Raw genomic sequence first — 18,232 nt, forward strand, 5'->3', positions numbered from 1 at the left:
GAAAATATTTCCCAGAATGTGATTTCCTAATTCTTTAGTAGTCAATAAAATTGGGAAACATAGCTTCTTTAAACATGATTCCACTCTTGGCCTAGTCACTGTGTTTCAAAATGTCGTCCCAAGACCAGTGATAATGAAATCGCTCAGGGAGGTGGTCAAAAATTCAGATTCTTCAGTCCTGCCTCAGATCTCCTGCATTAGACCCACAGGAGGTAGGGCCCAGGAACATGCACATTAAAGAGCCTTCCAATGGATTCCTATACTTAACTAAACTTTGAAACCTACTGACCTACATCTTGAGACTTCCTCTTACCAACGTCTATAAATTGCCTTGTTGTCAAAATGAAAATGTGGATTTTGTGCATGTGTGTATATGGCTTAAAAATTAAAGACATCGTGTATCATTATATGATCAAAGGTGAACTTAAAACTGCTGATTTTTAAAGCTTGTTCTTCCTTTGGTTTTATTCATGAATGATTATTTATAGTTTTATAGCTATAAAAAATGCTCAGTCTTACTGTGACTCTTTAAATTTCTTTTTCTGGTTGTTGTTCATTTTATTTGTGGCCGCAGTTGCTGGGATGATACAGCAAGTGAATCTTTAAAAATATTCATGTACTCAAACATCATGTAACACAGTATTCACAATTCTAGTTTTTCTACATAAACATGATTAAAATACTATAAAAATAGTCTCTTAGGTTTTCCTAAGTTTCTCTGGTCATGAATAAATTGGTTTTTTTTATGTAGAAAAGATTCCACAACTGGGCCACAATTTGTAGGGCAGCCTGTAAGTACTCATACTTGTGGTACTTGTTATCTGTTGTTTGAATGTAAAAGCGTATTTGATAGCAAACCTCAGTTGTTACTTGTAAATAATAACAAAGTCTTTCTCTTGTAGGAATACCTACCTATGTGCTCCTGAATACTTCTGGAATTTCCATCCCAGCTAGAGTAGATCGTCTTGAACTTCTGAGTATCTCAGGCAGTTCTCTTAAGACTATTCCTGTTAAATATTACCCAGATCGAAAACCTTATGGTATATGGAATATTTCTGACTTTATACCACCAAATGAAGCTTTCTTCCTCAAAGTAGCAGGTTACGATAAGGATGATTATCTGTTCCAAAGAGTATCAAGTGTTTCCTTCTCTAATATTGTCCCAGGTAAGTCATCATTTTATTCGGCACTGGAGTATTGATAGCTTAATAGGGTGATGTTGTCCTGTAAAGGTAAAGAATGGATTCTAAAGTCCTGTAAAGGTAAAGAATAAAGAATAAAGATAAAGAATGGATTCTAAAGTCAGAAATAATGTCCCCACATTGTTACTGGGTCACCAAATTGATGAGCATTTTCACTTAGCATGAAATGACACATCCAAAGTTTAATGTAAGTCTCACTGGTTGTACATCTGAAATTTTTAATTATTTCAGTCAATGTAAGAACAAGAACTGGCAAATTTCGGCCCTTTTACTCCCCCTAAAAAGCTTGGCACCTAAAAAAGTTTAATGTTGGATCAAGCTATTTAAATTGGCCAAATGGACTAAATGTTTCTGTACAATTGTTAGAAACCATCTACCTTTGGAACAGTAGTTTATTGTGAACAACTGGTGGTGATTCTGCCTTTATCTGCTAAGTTGGTTAGTTAGTTAATTAGTAAACTAATTACTTATGTTTGCTATTATATAGAGATGAAAGCACAGATTAGAGATTATTTGGGGCCATCAGGTAGCATTTCAATGTGTCTGTACTTGAGCTGTTTCTTAACACTGATTATGGAACACTGCTCAAAACTTTAGAATTGGATCTAGAACTGTAGACAAAGATATAGAAGGATTGTTTCTAATATTGTACTATTGGATGGAGGAAAAACAATTTGTCATTTATGCACAAGGCTGTGATTTGGGAAATTTAGGAGCCACTCTATAGCTGCTGTTCAATAGTTGTAGAATGGTGAGAACACAACCAACCTCAATATTTCCTCATATACAGTATCCAAAGTTAGTTGTCTGAACCCCTAAATTGAATACTTTAAAATCTACTGGATTCTTAAAACTCAATTTTCCATTCTTTTTAGGAAAGCAGTCACCCCATGAATTCAATTCTAAGATGTGGGTTCTTTTCATACATTTACATTTTTGAAATCAAAATGTGTTCTACAATGGGTGATGTATTGTAACTAATTTGGTAGCTTTTTTTTTTCTATCTTGGCGGTATAAAAAATAATGTGACATCTTTAAATCAGTGGGGTTTTAGAGTCAATGAATACCTTAGTAAGAGGTTGATGGAGATCATGAAATGAATAAGCTATGAACAAAGAAATATCACGAAAGTAATTTTTAGTGATTTAGATGAACTGAAACACAGAGGATTTCCTGGAATATTTGAAATCTGAAGCTTCTGAATTTCTTAACAGGAAGTACTGAATGTCATTGTGACCTTCTTGCCCATGTGCTTTTTTCCCTAGGTGCTCCCAAAGTTACAATGCCTAGGAAGACCCCGGGATACTACCTGCAGCCGGGCCGAATTCCCTGCTCTGTTGAGAGTCTTCTGCCCTTTACTTTGAGCTTTGTCAGAAATGGAATTACACTCGGAGTAGACCAGTACTTAAAGTGTGTAAATGTTCCTATCAGTAATAATTTGTAGCACTAAACACCTCAGTACAAATGATACTTATTTGTAAAAGATGCTTATTTCAGTGTACTTTTTCATTGGAAATTCTCATGAATTGGCTCCAAAACCTTGGAATATAGCCATGAGCAAAACAGACCCATGTCTGTGCCCTTCTGGATTTTATATTGTAAAGAAAACAGATGATAACTAGAATATGTTAATGTAATGAATGTTAGAATGCCTTCATGAGTTGATTTAGGTTTTACAGAATCTGAATTGTATACACTCTGAGGGTCCCTTGTTAAGACAAAGAATACAAAATTATGGATACAAAGTTGGGTACCGAACCTTGGAAGAGTCTCTGCCAATGAGAGGCACTGAAACTTAAGCTTTATTGACTTCCAGATACACACCTCTTGGAATCTGATTTAAAGTGTTATGATAAGCGAAGTCGATCTGTGTTATGGCAAAATGTCAAGCAGGTTAATTGGGATGAGTTGCGTGAGCAGGTGGGGTGCATGTGTTTCTGTGCGACTTGCGATTTTAAAATTCAGGATAAAGGCATTTGTGCAAAGACCTGAACATGATGAGAGAGACGGTCATGCAGATATCTAGAGTGTGCATACACCAGCAACAGCAAATGCACGAAGGCTGGAGTGAGCAGGGCATGTAGGGAGGAAAGACAATAAGGAAGCTAGTGTGGCTGGAGCCCAGCGAGCCAGGAGAAGAAAAGTAAGAGGTCTGCGGAAAGTGGTGTGTGCTGGGGGTGGGACGACAGGTAGAGCAGAAGCCAGTGTGGCTGCTGCATATAACAGGAGTGTGCTAGACGGTGCCTTGTGAAGATGGGGGACTTTTTAAGACAAATCTCAGTAATCGAATCCTAAAAATTAAGTAGACCCTGACAACTAGAGGATGATTTCTGGAAAATGTTTTTTTGTTTTTTTGTTTTTTAAACTTACTGTGAAACAAACTACATTTTGGGAAAAGCTCTAGGAATTATTTATAAAACTTTTATGCTGTTAATTCAATATTAACATAAATAACTTCCATAAGATATTAAATATTTGACAGTCTTAGTTTATACAGTCTCTTTATGGGGAATCATCTTACATCAAAACTATGGCTGAATGTTCATTATTACTTTAGAAATTTTTCCGTTATTTAAAGGTTGAACTGTATTATTTCCTGCTACTTTTTCTCTCACATTGTGTATCTTGACAATTTACTTAGCTGCATATTTAAGAACCATAAATTAAACATAACTGACCAGGATATCAAATGATGAAGCTACATAACTGACTGATGAAATCAAACAATTCTGCTTTGTGTTTAAATAGTAGCATTTCTCAAAAGTCAGGAGACTCTTTATAAACATTAACTCATTAATTCCATGCAGTTTCTGGGAGGTAAGCCACAAGAATTCTTTCTCTCATTTTTTCTGCTCTGTGACCGGAGATGTAACATGCCTTACTGACACAAACTAAAGCTTTTGGATGTGAGCGGCTAACGGCAGAATTAAGCAGGGATGCTGATGGATACTCTAATCTTGATTCGCACATCTCTGCCCTGGATTTCCTAAGAACTTGAGACATATGACTGAATCTCTGTTATATGCATCATAACAGGGGGATGTTACTAGGTCACTAGGTCACTAGGGGGATGTAAGAAAATTCATTTGCGTTAGCAGCAGAATACGTTTTTATTGGAGTGCTCTTCCCCTATTCCAAAGGCCATTTCTTCAAAGCATTTTGTGGCCATATTATCATAATGCAACTGAGAAAGCTACATGAAAGAGAGAATTATTTTCACGCAACACTTCGTAAATAAGAGAGGAACTAGGATAACTGTGAAGAATATCTTCAAGCAACCTGTACACGGGTTATGTGCCTTTGAGCAAATTATTCGTCTTTCTTCCTGGATCTCAACTTTCTCTTTTTTAAAACGAGGGACTTGGGACTAGAAGAACTGTCACTTTCTAATCTAAATGTCCATGTGTCATTTTTGACGAATCCTAATATATGTTCGTTTCTGAAGTAGGCACTGCAGAGGATGCAAACGACATACTGTGTTTCCCTGAAAATAAGACCTAGCCAGACAATCAGCTCTAATGTGTCTTTTGGAGCAAAAATTAATATAAGACTTTATAGTAAAATAAGACTGGGTCTAATATAATATAATATAATATAATATAATATAATATAATATAATATAATATAATATAACATAACATAATATATACCGGGTCTTATATTAATTTTTGCTCCAAAAGACACATTAGAGCTGATTGTCCGTTTACGTCTTATTTTCAGGGAAACATGGTATGTATTTCGGAATCCTACCTTCCTGGGACTCACCAGTCCTTCTAGAAAATGACGTCTATAAACTTGGGCTTAGCGTACTGCTGTTAAGCATTCAAGGTACAGCTTAGGTGATCAGTACAGAACAGAGTCAAGTCATGTTCCATTTTCTTCTGCATGTGCCCGCAGAGACCACTGGCACCTAGTGCGTACACAGTTGAAAGGAAACAGCATCAACTGGAAGGACTCTTCTCAGTTACTAAAATACATAGAACAGTGATCTTGTTTAGTTTCTGACTTTTCTGGTGGCAGGAACTGTGCTTTAACTTTCTCTTACAAACCTTAGGTTAGTGCTAAATACACACTAAGTGCTCAGTTAGTCCTTTGTGGTTTGTTTGATGTTGGGTGTGTTTTGTTTGGATGTCAAGGGACCTGGAATTATTACTGCAAGGTATTGTATCTGATACAACTTTCTGACTTCGGTAGAAGATGTCTTGACTCTGTAATGGGCTTTTCAACTCATCTATATCTTGAATGTTTAAAAGGTTATAAGTAGCTGTGGGTGATTGTAAGAAAAAATTATGGAAGTATTTATGAGATTTCAATCATATTTTAAAACAATATAATATCTGTTGTATAGATTATTGGAATCTTTTAAATAAGGATTCAGTATCTATTACTAAGATATTTCCACAAAACGAGAAATAATTTGAACACTATTAGAGAACAAAGTATATGTTTATTAAATGGATGAATATGCAATATAGTAAAGGGATTTTTTTAAACCTAAATGACAAGTTTGACTGTAAAACATAATTTTTAAAATTTTCTCGTTGTATGCATAGATTGCACCAGATATGGCATGTAGACTTATGTGAAGCTTATCTATAAGAAAAGTTAAAGACAATTTATTTTTTGGAGTCAAAAAACCCATTTTCTACCTTGAAACCGCTTGAATTGCTTCATCTAAGAACCTCCCTGAACACGACCCAAAACTAGAAGTGACCGAGGAAGGAGAGAGGATTTAAGGAGTGTTTCTCTAACAGCTCTTTATTTTATATTTTGACATTGCCAGAAAATACTTCCCTAATGAAATTTATAATCTCTGTAACTTATTGTCTTTGCTATCTCTTTGCTCAGAGCAGAGAAGCTTAACTTTCTTATTAACATATAAAGTTTGTGCAATTTTAAGCTATAAAGAACTCTGCAGCTTAATCTATTTTTTTTTTTTTTTACACATTGTTCTTTTCGATGACTGCTTCAAAACAAATAGCAGAATCACTGCTTTCAACAGGGTCAGGGTCTTGTTTTTGTAGTAACTAAATGTGTTCCTATTTTCTTACCCCAGAGAATCTGCCCATGTGAACTGGGATATTGAAAAGGTCAGTCTGTCTGACGAAGGCTTCTATGAATGTGTTGCTATCAGCAGTGCAGGGACTGGACGTGCGCAGACATTTTTTGATGTGTCAGGTAATTATCACCCATTGCGTTGCTGTTACCAGAGTATTAATGCAGCTATGGAAATGGAAAATTTACTTATCCTAACCTCACCACATATGAGCTGTGTCACCTTGGGCCAGTTACTTAGGGACTCAGTGCCTTGGATTCCCTAACTATAAAATTCAGATAATAATAGTAACGGTATCTCATGGAGAACCTGTGAGGATTCAATGAGATAGTATACGGGAAGCACGTAGAAGAGAGCTTGGCACATAGAAACACTTAATAGACATTAGCTGTTTGTTATTAGATTGCTCTTGTTGTTGTTATGATGGTGATGGTTATTATTGTTGTTATTATTATTGGGTCTTGATATTTTTTTGAAATGACCATATCACATTTTCCTTGGAGAAAGTAAAATGAAGAACAGGAGGGGATCTATCCTGATAAGAACAAGGTTAAACTTTCCTTTTCCTTCTCCCGTATTCATAATGAGCAGAGAGCTTTTCTGAATGCATTCTGACATCTCAACTGAAGACAGTAATGAAAGTGACCATGTTCAAGAAACACAGAGCCTCAGTGGCTATAATAATGGTATTAAGAAGGACAGAAGACGTGCTCATTATTTTACATGTACATAATGTGTTTCCTATGAATAAATGGAAGGCAGGACTCGCCTTCTTTTATAAGGTAGAACATCTTCTAGTGAAAAAAATCATTTTTCCACGAATCTCCCAGAATTCTAAGGAAACAAGCAAAAAAATACCATATGTAATCAATGATCAGAGTTTAAGTCACTTATTCAGCATATATTTAGAATTTACTGGAAACTGTTTGGACTGAATTATTTTCTACGTGCCTCATAGACTTGTGTTGCTGTATCTTTAGTAGTCGTCTTATTCTGACCTAAATGTGGCGGCTGAGTTTATAACAATGTCTACACATGCCTTTAGCTCATTTTCTTGAGACAATTGAAGACAAAAGAAGCTTGATAATTGTAGAACTGTTTAGAAGCCTAGGATTTTTATTCGTTATCAATACATTCAAGCTGAACTTTAAAACGGAGGCACGCAAGCGTGTTCTTCTTGCAATAAATTATTTGTAGTCTCTTATTCTTAAAAAAATAAAGTTTTTCCTCTGGAACAATTTAGCAAGTTGACATGCATCATAAAATATTTATTTTTTTTCATCCCCAGTAATTATGAAAAGCATTGGAATTGTGTCAACATTCCTCAGCTTCTGAGAAAACAAACATTTGAGTATTTGAGTTGGTTTCCCAGCAATATTAATTAAGGGAAGGACAACAGGAACAGAGGTTTGAGTGAGTTGATTCAGACATCATATATAAATAACTGGGAAGCGCCAGGAAGAACTTGTGAACTGACTGTTAAGAATCTGGCTGTCTGGTGTCGGCAACTTCTGTATGTGTTCTGCACATGCCCCGCCACGACAAACCTGTGCCAGTCAAGCAGTGGTATCACTAGAAAATTGTACTGTGCCTACTCCAATTCTCCAGAATCTTGTCCCACTCAGTCAATTATGAAAGAAAGAGGCAGAAGTATTGGGAGTAACGACAATGACTGTAACAGCAGAAGGATCAAGCAAGCAACTAACCGCCCCTTTGGATTGAAAGAGTGGACATTTCTTTCTGGGCCACCTTTTGCTTAACTTTCGAGTCTCAGACCCCAGCCCCTTTCTAAATCTTTGACTACACTGAGGTTCCAGTTCAGCCACCCCTCTTTAACTACTTACCACACACGGGAATCAAGGGCAAATTCACAGGGTGGTTAGCTCGTATATTTCAGACAGGAGGGTTAGGAAACAAGACATAGTTGTATAATTGTGGACATTATTTTATAGTCAAAAAAGATCACCCAAGAGCAGTTTGAAGAAAAGCTGAAAGTTCTGCCAATTATGTTACCTTAATTTTTTGGTCAGCATTTTCTTTTACCTGACGTGTTGAAGCATTTTTGGTTCATTGGAAACCTTGGTTATTGATCGTTTCAAATGCAAAGTATGTATAAAAACATCCTACATCTCTTTAATCGCATATGCGAGTATACACATAGAAACTAATAAATAAAACTGTGGAAAATGGGAAACTTCTTTTCACATGATATTTGGTAGTTTATATAGTTTAGTATGATTACAAAAGTATATTAATTTTCTCTACTGAATTTCTTTATTAACACAATCCCCTTTCTCCAACACACACACACACACGCACACACACACACACACACATACACACACACACACAGTACTAAAATTCTTGGTTTAAGTAAAATACTGAATAGAGAAAACTTGTCAAGAGCATGTCAATGACAGGCGATCTTAAAAATTACAGGACATTATTTTAGAACAAGATAAGATTTGGAAATAATATGACACCATCTCATCATGAGCCTGAAGCCCAGAACAGGCAAGTGACCCATTTATGATGGGTAGGTAGTGAGAAGTAGTTTCCTGGCTTCCTGACTGTCAGTCTAGTGACCTTCACCTAATGTGACAAGGCCTAGGCTTGTTATTGTTTCTTTCCTCTCAGGGTTGAAGTTCTGTCTCTGGTCCATGAATCCCATCTCAGTCAGTTTTTTTCACTAAGGAATGACTGCCCTTCATACTCCCAGGACTAGGCTAGTTGTAGTCATATGTTATCTTGGCCTCTTTTGTAAACTGCTGGAATTCTCCTTCATCATCTCCCCTGTCATCACCAAATTTATTTATGCATTCATAAATATTTCACTGTGCACATTTATTTTCTCCAGATATGTATGCAATGGTGATATTGTATGTCATATTTCAAATCTCATCTATCCCTGTGTGGTCTTCGGCAGTTGACATTTTACATATTTGAATTTATATTTGAAGGGGAAATAGACTCTGAGACAGATTTTGCATGCAATAGGGTTATTGGAGAGTTTGCTAGGGAGAAGTACCTGTACGGGTGTGAGGGAGGTAGCAGACGATAGATTGTGATATAGTCACAACAGGAGCCTCAGCTGACCCCCCAGGGAGCTGGGATAACCCTGAGTTGAAGCAAGAGACTCTGGTTCCCTTATTACGTGGTCCCTGGAAGTGGGCGCCACTCAGGACCTAACCCTGAGTATGTTAGCTCCTTTGGCTATAAGCTGTCAGTAGCCAACAAGCAAAGCAACTGGAGAAATGAGTGTCTTAGTTCTTTAGGGGGATCTAACTATGCACCCAACATCTCCTACATGCCCATTACATGGATCTTACATTCTCCAAAAATCTTATAAAATCCCTCGTCTCATTAAAGAAGTTTGCTTAAAAAGAACAAAAAAGAAAATTACACAAAGCATCTTGTGATCTTCAGATGGATTTTGATAGAGGGTGAACACGTGCACACAAATGATCACTTCCAGGTCTTTGTTGGCCTATACCATCTTGTTAGAATCATAGAACCTTAACACTAGAAGTGGTCTGTAAGGTTACTGAATTCAATCATCTCATTTTCCAGAGAGGGAAACAAACACGGAGTAAATTCGCTCCTCTAAGGTCACACAACTACTTAGGGGTAGAACTAGGCAGTCTGTGATTGCCAGATGTAGCAAATAAAAACACAGGATGCCCAGTTAAATTTGAATTTCATATAAATATGTCCCCTATATTTCACGAGACATAGTTATACTAAAATATTATTTGACGTTTATCTGAAGTTCAGATTTAACAAAGCATCCTGTATTTTGTCTGTCAAACCCAGGCAGATTCCAGTCAGAGCTTCCTAATATTGCCATGTACTCTTTCCACTTGATTTACCAGCAATTTTCATAAAAGATTTAAAAAATATGACAGAATGATAAAAAAAGAAAATGTTTCTTTTTTTATAATTTAAAATAGCATGTACTCATCTAAAAATTTTGGGGAAAGATAAATAAAGGAAAATCTGGAATATATACGTATTTCTTTCACTCAGAGATAACCGCTATGGTTTTGGCATATTGCTTCCAGGTTTTAGTCGAGGCTTATGATATTCATCTGCATTTATACTGCATTTTAAATAAAGAAGGATAATTTGAATATGTGATATTATTTCATAGTTAAACTAAAACAGACATACGGGTTTCCTGCTGGCCTAGCTTACCACAGCTTTTATTGCTGTATTACTCAATAATGGCTTGCTACAGCAGATCATTTTAAAGCTTTTGGGCAGAGTGAACTTTAGAGGGGTATTTAGATTTATTCTCTAACTTAACTAGAGCAGTAAGTGGTCCTCTCTGGAAATCTTGGTTCCATATTTAATTAGCAAGTGGCTTTTGACCACATCTGAAAGGAGCATGCGTTAGTCAATGCCTTTTGTGTACATGGCTCTATGTGTACAATTTTATGAAAGGTCCATCCCTACTGTTAACTTGACCTTAAATCAAAATGTCCCCTATCCCTTCTGGGGGAACATTCTTCTTACTCTACTGTTGTATATTGTGTGTCTTAATGAGATTGTGACCCCTTCCTCCCCATTAAAGCTGATATGTCAAATCTTTGTCATATCTACCATACTTTCTGTGCTATTTTTCAAAAAACACTAAATATTTTTAAATTTAAAAAAAAAATCATAAATTCTACTTTCTTCAAAATTCAGATTGAGATGTGATTTATTCTACAATCCTAAATCAGTCTAGTCATATCCTTTGCCATGCTTCTTTGATTCTCCCATCTCTAATTTATAGATTTAGACATGAATATACTTTGGTATGAAAATATACACTCCTTTTAAAGCATCTTTCAAGCAGATGATAACTTATTTAGGGTATAGACGTGTATTGATGAGTTAGTTCTTTTATACTGCATCTTTTCTACTAGCTATTCAATACTCATTAAATTTTAAACCACATCTATACGTGAGCAAATGTTGTTTTTGGGTCTCTTGATTTGAATCTTTTCGTTTCACACAGAGCCCCCGCCAATCATCCAACGGCCTAATAATGTTACAGTCACTCCTGGAGAAAGAGCGGTTTTGACATGTCTCGTCATCAGTGCAGTGGATTACAATTTAACCTGGCAGAGGAATGACAGAGATGTCAGACTGGCTGACCCAGCAAGAATGCAGATCTTGGCTAACCTCTCCTTGGAGCTAAGGACTGTGAAATTCACTGATGCTGGAGAGTATCGTTGTCTGGTTTCCAATGAAGGTGGATCATCAGCTGCTTCAGTTTTCCTCACGGTGCAAGGTACTGTGCTTACAGTGACTTCTGCGTGACAGTGTCTTTCTCCTTCCCTCCTTAATCTCTGTTCTCTTAAGTTGGCTATCTGAGAGCGACAGTTATCTACCCACATAATTAAAGGTTGAATGACAGAATGCTTGTGGACCTTGAGTAGTCTAAAGCTGGCAAAACTGGAAACAAAAACATCATTAATAAATACGTGACTTTAAAGCTAACACAACTAATCCTAGTAGTTGAAGACTTTTATTTTAAGAGAATATAAATAGAAATTGCATGATTTAATAGTTTTAAATTCTGCAATCTATCATGTGGCTTTCTTAGAAAATCTAATTGTTTTAAAAATTTGTTCAAAAATTCTTTCCCAATTTGAGTATTATATTATTGTCATATCTAACTAATTTACTTGCATTGTTTTAATTGCGGTTTAAGATGTTTCTCATCTTGGTGAAATTTTATTGAAACTTTAGCAGAGTTCTTTTTACCTTATTTATCTTACACACACACACACACACACACACACACACATACACACACACACAGTGCTTATTGAAAACAAACTAATGTTAAGCCAAACTTGAATTATGTCTGCATACACTAAATGTTCATATAGCTGAAAACAAGTGTATTAACAATGGTTTAATGGCTACCGAATATGTATATTATTCAGGAACATCAAATTAAGATCAGAAACTCTTCCAATGTATCTCTTTCAGTAGAATCATATTTGGCTTCTAAATGTCTATAGACCAGCTGGGAATCTTAATGTAACGAGCAAATTAGTGTTGGCAGTTTTTCACTTTTAAGCTGAAAGTTTCGGTTGCTGTCTCAGCAGAATATTTCATTTCAAATCCTTGATGTGGGAAACTGATTACATCAGAATTGGGTCTGGGTATTTGGTTATGGTATTAGAAACAACTTTATATCATGCCTGAAGTGACACTCTCAGATGATGTTTTAACAAGGTTATCTAAGAGACTGACCATTCATTTCAAGGCTGGTTCTTAGAATGTTATTAATGACAGGAAAATGAAACTACCTTGAGAATTAATAAAATGGCTGACATCTGATTCTAGTTTTCTCTCTGGTAGTTGAGATATGTTCTGCAATCTGAATGTGTGTCTTTTGTTAGTTGATCTGGTGAAACCTCGAGGGAAACATTGCTTTTGTAAATGGTTCGCTACATTTCCACATGGTACACTGCCTAGATAATTTGAGTCAATCCAAGTAGTAATTTGAGTTACTAGAATTTTGAAACTATTTTTACCAAACTATAGTTTCAGATAGAATAAATGCTAATGGGCTTTGGAAATTTGACCTTGGTTCTTTACCCTTTCTAAGTCCCTTACTATAGGATTGTAAAATAAAATCAGAAGCTTCCTTATTTATCCAGGTTAACATTTTAGACCGTTAGTACTCTGCTTAGTGAATTAGAGCAGTTATTCTCAAACTTTCATGGATAAAGAGTTATCCAAGGAACTTACTTTTTGAAAAGCAGATTTCTAACTCTATGTCCAGAGATTCTAATTCCATAGGCCTGGGAATCTGCATTTACAACAGACCTCTCAGGAGGTTTCATGGACAGTATTTTCTGAAAACAGCATTTGAACCTACAGAATGAACCTTATGATCTAGAAGTGTATATCTTTAAAGGAAGCCATTGACTCTTCTTTTTGGTAAAATAGAGTCATTATTATCCAACAATTTAAATAAGTCTTGAGGTAACATTATATAACACTAATATAAAAAACATAAACATAAAAACAAATAACATGACATGATTACTGTCTAGTCTGTATAGTCTCTAGAGTTGTAAAACTGTTTGGAGGCATTATTTTATGGCCTATGTAGTTGCCTTGAGTTTAAGAGATCAATTTGGTTAAAAAAAAGAAAAGGATAATTTGAAAATCTAACAGAAATGTATTCTAGGGTTGATGACTCTATTTAATAAAATGTCAGAGACTGTAGCTAATTGTAGCCATCTGAATGTATTATTTTATGGTTGAATGCACTATTGAAATGCTATGGGTATCTGATGAAATAAACCGCTGTATCAACGTTATAATGCAGAGATGGAACTTCACTCTTAAGATTTACAGGCATATAGCATTTATAGATCTATATCAAAGACAACGGAAAGTAAAGAAATAGTGAAAGATGTAATTGGAAATAATTGTCCTCAGGAGGAAAATTAAAAAATGTCCTTGGTGAGCAAATCATCAAGGTCAATGAAGGGAGAAATTCGTATAGACATATCCTGTCTGAAATTTCAAGTTCCTGGTATGAAGACAAAAACTCTGTAAGCATAATTAAACCAATATGTTATAAAAAGTAGGATAAAATCAGACTAGTGTCAGACTGCTCAGATACATTAAGGCTAGAAGATAATTGCAGTGCGGATTTGTCATATTTTGGTCTTAGAGGCTGAATATTGCCCCTAATTTAGGGAGGAATTTTGTATTATCTTACTGGGAAGAAGAAAACAAGTGAGATCAGAGAATTCCCTTTCCCCACCCCTTTGTAGGTCACATGATGTAGTCAGCCAATCAAATGTTCCCAGTGGGATTTTGATTCTTGCTGAGACCATGGATACTAAAAAGATTTCAGTTTTGGCAGTATCTTGGAATTTTGAGTACAGTAGCAATAGAAACAAGTGTCCCAGCAACCCTTTTCCATCATTCTAATACACTATTTTTTTAGCCTAACATTGGCAATGTTTTCAGCTGCCCAGCCTCCTTTGGTTTCTAACTGATTTGTAGTCTCCTTTTGATTCTGTAGATCAAAAACCATGCTTCCAATGAATTCCTTTTCTGCTTAAGTTAGCCAGCGCTGGTTTCTATTGTTTGCAATTGAAAACCTTAACTGGCACAGTAATGAAAAAGACACATGTAGGTTTGAAGGAAAATATCGGGATCCAAGAATTTAAGATCCAGTTAAATTATCTTTCCTATGAAAAGCCATCAAAAGAATATTCCCAAATTTTCAAGGATATAGGTAAAATATCAAACACATAATCTTCTTTGAATGATTTATTGGAAATACCAGTTAACTGCCTTGAAAGAGAGAGAGAGAGAGAGAGAGAGAGAGAGAGAGAGAGAGAGAGAGAGAGAGAGAGAGATATTAAGGCAGGGAGGGAAGGAGGGAGGGAGGGAAGGAGGGAGGGAGGGAGGGAGGGAGAGAGATTGAGAGAGAGAGAGAGAGAGAGAGAGAGAGAGAGAGAAAGAAAGAAAGAAAGAAAGAAAGAAAGAAAGAAAGAAAGAAAGAAAGAAAGAAAGAAAGAAAGAAAGAAAGAAAAAGAAAGAAGGAAAGAAAAGGAGGTCAAATATATGGCGATGGAAGGAGAACTGACTCTGGGTCGTGAACATATAATACAATATATAGATGGTGTATTATAAAATTATACACTTGTAGCCTATATAATTTTACTAACCAATGTCACCCCAATAAGTTTAATTAAAAAAGAAAAGATATAAAAATTGGGGAGAATGTGGTGTAAAGAACTGGTGACTATTAGGTTTAGTTATCGGAGAAATCTTGAGAAAAAATACTGATCTCAGAAACTATGGCTGTTTCAATCAGTCACTAATGAGCATACGAGAATGTGAATGGGTTGATATGCTTATTTCTTTATGAGATTTCTCACTATGGAAATAATGGTGTAATTATATATAGGAAATTCCTCAGGAAAGGGATTCCCTCAAGCAGGGTTTACCACAAGACTCAAAGTCCAGCTAGGCAAACAAATAGAAGTCACCACAGCTACATTCGGAGAAAAAAATTGGATTAATGTATACAAAAATTTGAATATGATTGGGAGCAATGGAACTGTGACTTCTTTACTTATGCTTTTCTGCTATCGAAAAAAGTACTGCATAGGAATGGATATTTTTAAACTTTTCCTAAACAGTACTTAAAAATTTCTGAAAATTAATTTATTTGAGGATTGAATTATGTATAGGTAATATGTTTTTATTTCTTTGTTCGCTAAATACTCTATACATTTGCTTTAGCACTTTTATATTGAAAGTAATAAAAATACAATTAAGAAAGTAGAGACACTGCAAAATAAGGAATAACTAACTAATAAAACAAATTAAAACGTCATGTCTCTCAAAAAGAAAAATAGTAAGACTGAAAATAAAAATCATTTTTAGATCAAACGTCTATTCTGAGTTACATAAATAGAAGTATAGAGTATGACGTAAGGATCTAGTGGTATGTACCCCTAAATTAAAAAGTTTAGCGCTGAAAAGTTTGTCTTGGCAAGCTAATAATCTTCCTGAGATTTATTTGTTGGCAACCCCAGTTCAGTTAGGTATAAAGGGATGGAATGCAATTCCATCACTGCATGCTAAGCAGAAGTTCTTTCCAGGTACAGATAACTGAGAAATGGTATCCTCATGCTAGAAAATTATTACTTTTTAAAATAATTTAAAACTTATTTAAATATATTATGTTAGCATTAAGAGAAACTACTGCTTGATATCAACATAAAATAACATCATACATAGTGTATCCCTAGTGGCATCTCATATTAACGTTAACTTTCACATATTACATGCTTTCATTTCAGTTTTCTTTTTCATGTTCAAATTGCAATTCACTCATTAAAAAAAACAAACTCCCATGACTAAGTTTGTTCCCTCACACTATAAACTATGGCTATTAAACTGTTTCACCTTTGAAGATGGGCTGCTCTTAACTTGTTTTTGCAGGATATCAATTTATTTCTGAGTGCTGATGAGCTATCTAAGTTGCTGTTTTCATATGTAGAAAAAAATAGACAGTATTTGGCCCTTCCATCATTGCTCAAACATGGCCACCACTCCCAATGGTTATGGTAGCATGAGTCACACACTATGCAGGTAAAACTTACAAAGTTTACTTTTGAGAGAAGCTGCTGATATGAAATTTCTTTTCCTGCAATTGCTTGTCACTAGAAATTTCTTTCCGAGTATGAAACTCATTTTAAAATGGCAAATACATGGAATTTACCTGAAGACTCTTAGAGTTGAGATGATGACCTCACTTGGCCTTCAGACAGGATTACTTGTGCTTGTTCCACCCACTTTGGAAGTTTATCTTATAGCTATAAAATTTTAAGAGTTATTCTGTATATTTTTAAGTCCCTTTGGTACTTAAGTGTCCACCACATGGAGTTCATTGTAAATTAAAGTCAATAAAGCAATTAGGCTTAAGGTGTCAGGTTAGGACTTTTGACAGCACACAAATTCATGTGTGAAAGCTCAGGGGTATGGAATTTTATAGAACTATATTATAGAGTAAGCTGTTTTAAATCCTTTCCAAACCAAAGTGAGGTTGATCAAAAGAATAAATGAAGAATTTCAATTGATAATTAAATTATGTATTCTTATACTGAACAGCCCATAAGAGAGCCATGAAAATCCCTGAAGTACCTCCGTCAATTTTCCCTTTGCACAATTTTCATAAGAATAAATTTTGATTTGTAGAAGTCCAAATCCATGGACTAATGAAATTGTTTTTTTTTAGCTCATTTTCTTTTCCAGACATTTTAGTACGTTGAAGTCTTGATAGTTAATCTTTCTTATTTTTGAAGGTTGACCTGAGAAACATGGATATCTGCTTTGAATACTAGTGCTGTCGTGGTGGATTTCATTGGGATGGAATGAAATTACATGCTTAAAATGAAAATCCCCAAATCACTACTTGTTGTCAAAAGTTCATTTTATTTACAGCCTGGGTTGTCCCAGTATGAATCAGTACAAATGAATAAGATGTTCTGTTAAAATACTGGCTTTTGTTGCTTTCTGTACTAAAGATCTAATGAGTGAGTTGGAGCCCTTTAGATTTGAAGGAAAATATTCTAGTGAGGTTTTGCATCAAGTATTCACCACAATTATATCCAAAGAATATGCAGTTGGACTATAGAGATAGTTGCATTCCTAATTTGTTCTATGGTGACTGTAAACTGTATGAAGAGAAAAGTTTAATATATACTATCTTTATCTGATGAATGTCTTCTACCGACTCCGTGGTTAGGGACAAACTTCTTTTATAATACAGTCCACTTCCTATCAAGACAATGTATAAATGAATGTCAGTACATTTTCTTTTCTTTTGTCTTTCCTCCAAGACATCTATGTGCTCGTAGATGAGAGAGCACTTTAATTATAGATGGAAAGAATCATATTTCTCTAATGCTTAGGAGCGAGAAATATTGTTAAAGTGTCTAAATAGAAGTTACAAGGAATTAGAGTTATTTACATTGTAGAAGTAAAAAGGAAGGGATATGATATATACATATAAATACTTCAAGTAAATAAGGAGTTGTTATATAAAAAGCTATACACCAAGGGCATTTTAATTTCTGGCAAAAATGGACTGTGAGAAAAATGTATATTAAGTCTGATTGATTTAAATGAGGTTGAAAGAAAGATGTCCAGATAATTGGAAAGCTTAAATGCTCAAATCTGATAGTGTAGGAAAGGTAATCATGTTTTCAAAATGCAGGGGCTGCCCGGAAGAGATACAGCAGATGACGAATCAGCAAACACTTCAACCTACATCAATGTCAATTCATCAATGTCATTTTCCTATCCATACTCAAAAACCCTTTATTTATTTTTTTCATCCATGTTACCACCAAAAACTTGAAGTGTCAGGCATTATGCTTCTTATGCTCCTTGCTGAGGGTATAAATGAAAGGAAAACAGCATCCTTCCC

The 18,232-nt window shown here is 35.2% G+C and overlaps 1 protein-coding gene across 1 annotated transcript in view; it reads left to right on the top strand.

Moving 5' to 3' along the window:
• Nucleotides 1-18,232, top strand: part of HMCN1 (hemicentin 1) — a 398,555-nt gene that overhangs the window by 163,894 nt on the left and 216,429 nt on the right. Inside the window, exons 8-11 of the mRNA XM_033093361.1 lie at nt 903-1,166; nt 2,468-2,612; nt 6,259-6,380; nt 11,261-11,536. Of these exons, the coding sequence (XP_032949252.1) occupies nt 903-1,166; nt 2,468-2,612; nt 6,259-6,380; nt 11,261-11,536 (807 nt within the window). The remainder of the gene's footprint in view (nt 1-902; nt 1,167-2,467; nt 2,613-6,258; nt 6,381-11,260; nt 11,537-18,232) is intronic.

This window comes from Rhinolophus ferrumequinum, chromosome 22 (assembly GCF_004115265.2).
Source record: "Rhinolophus ferrumequinum isolate MPI-CBG mRhiFer1 chromosome 22, mRhiFer1_v1.p, whole genome shotgun sequence".
Lineage (NCBI taxonomy): Eukaryota > Metazoa > Chordata > Mammalia > Chiroptera > Rhinolophidae > Rhinolophus > Rhinolophus ferrumequinum.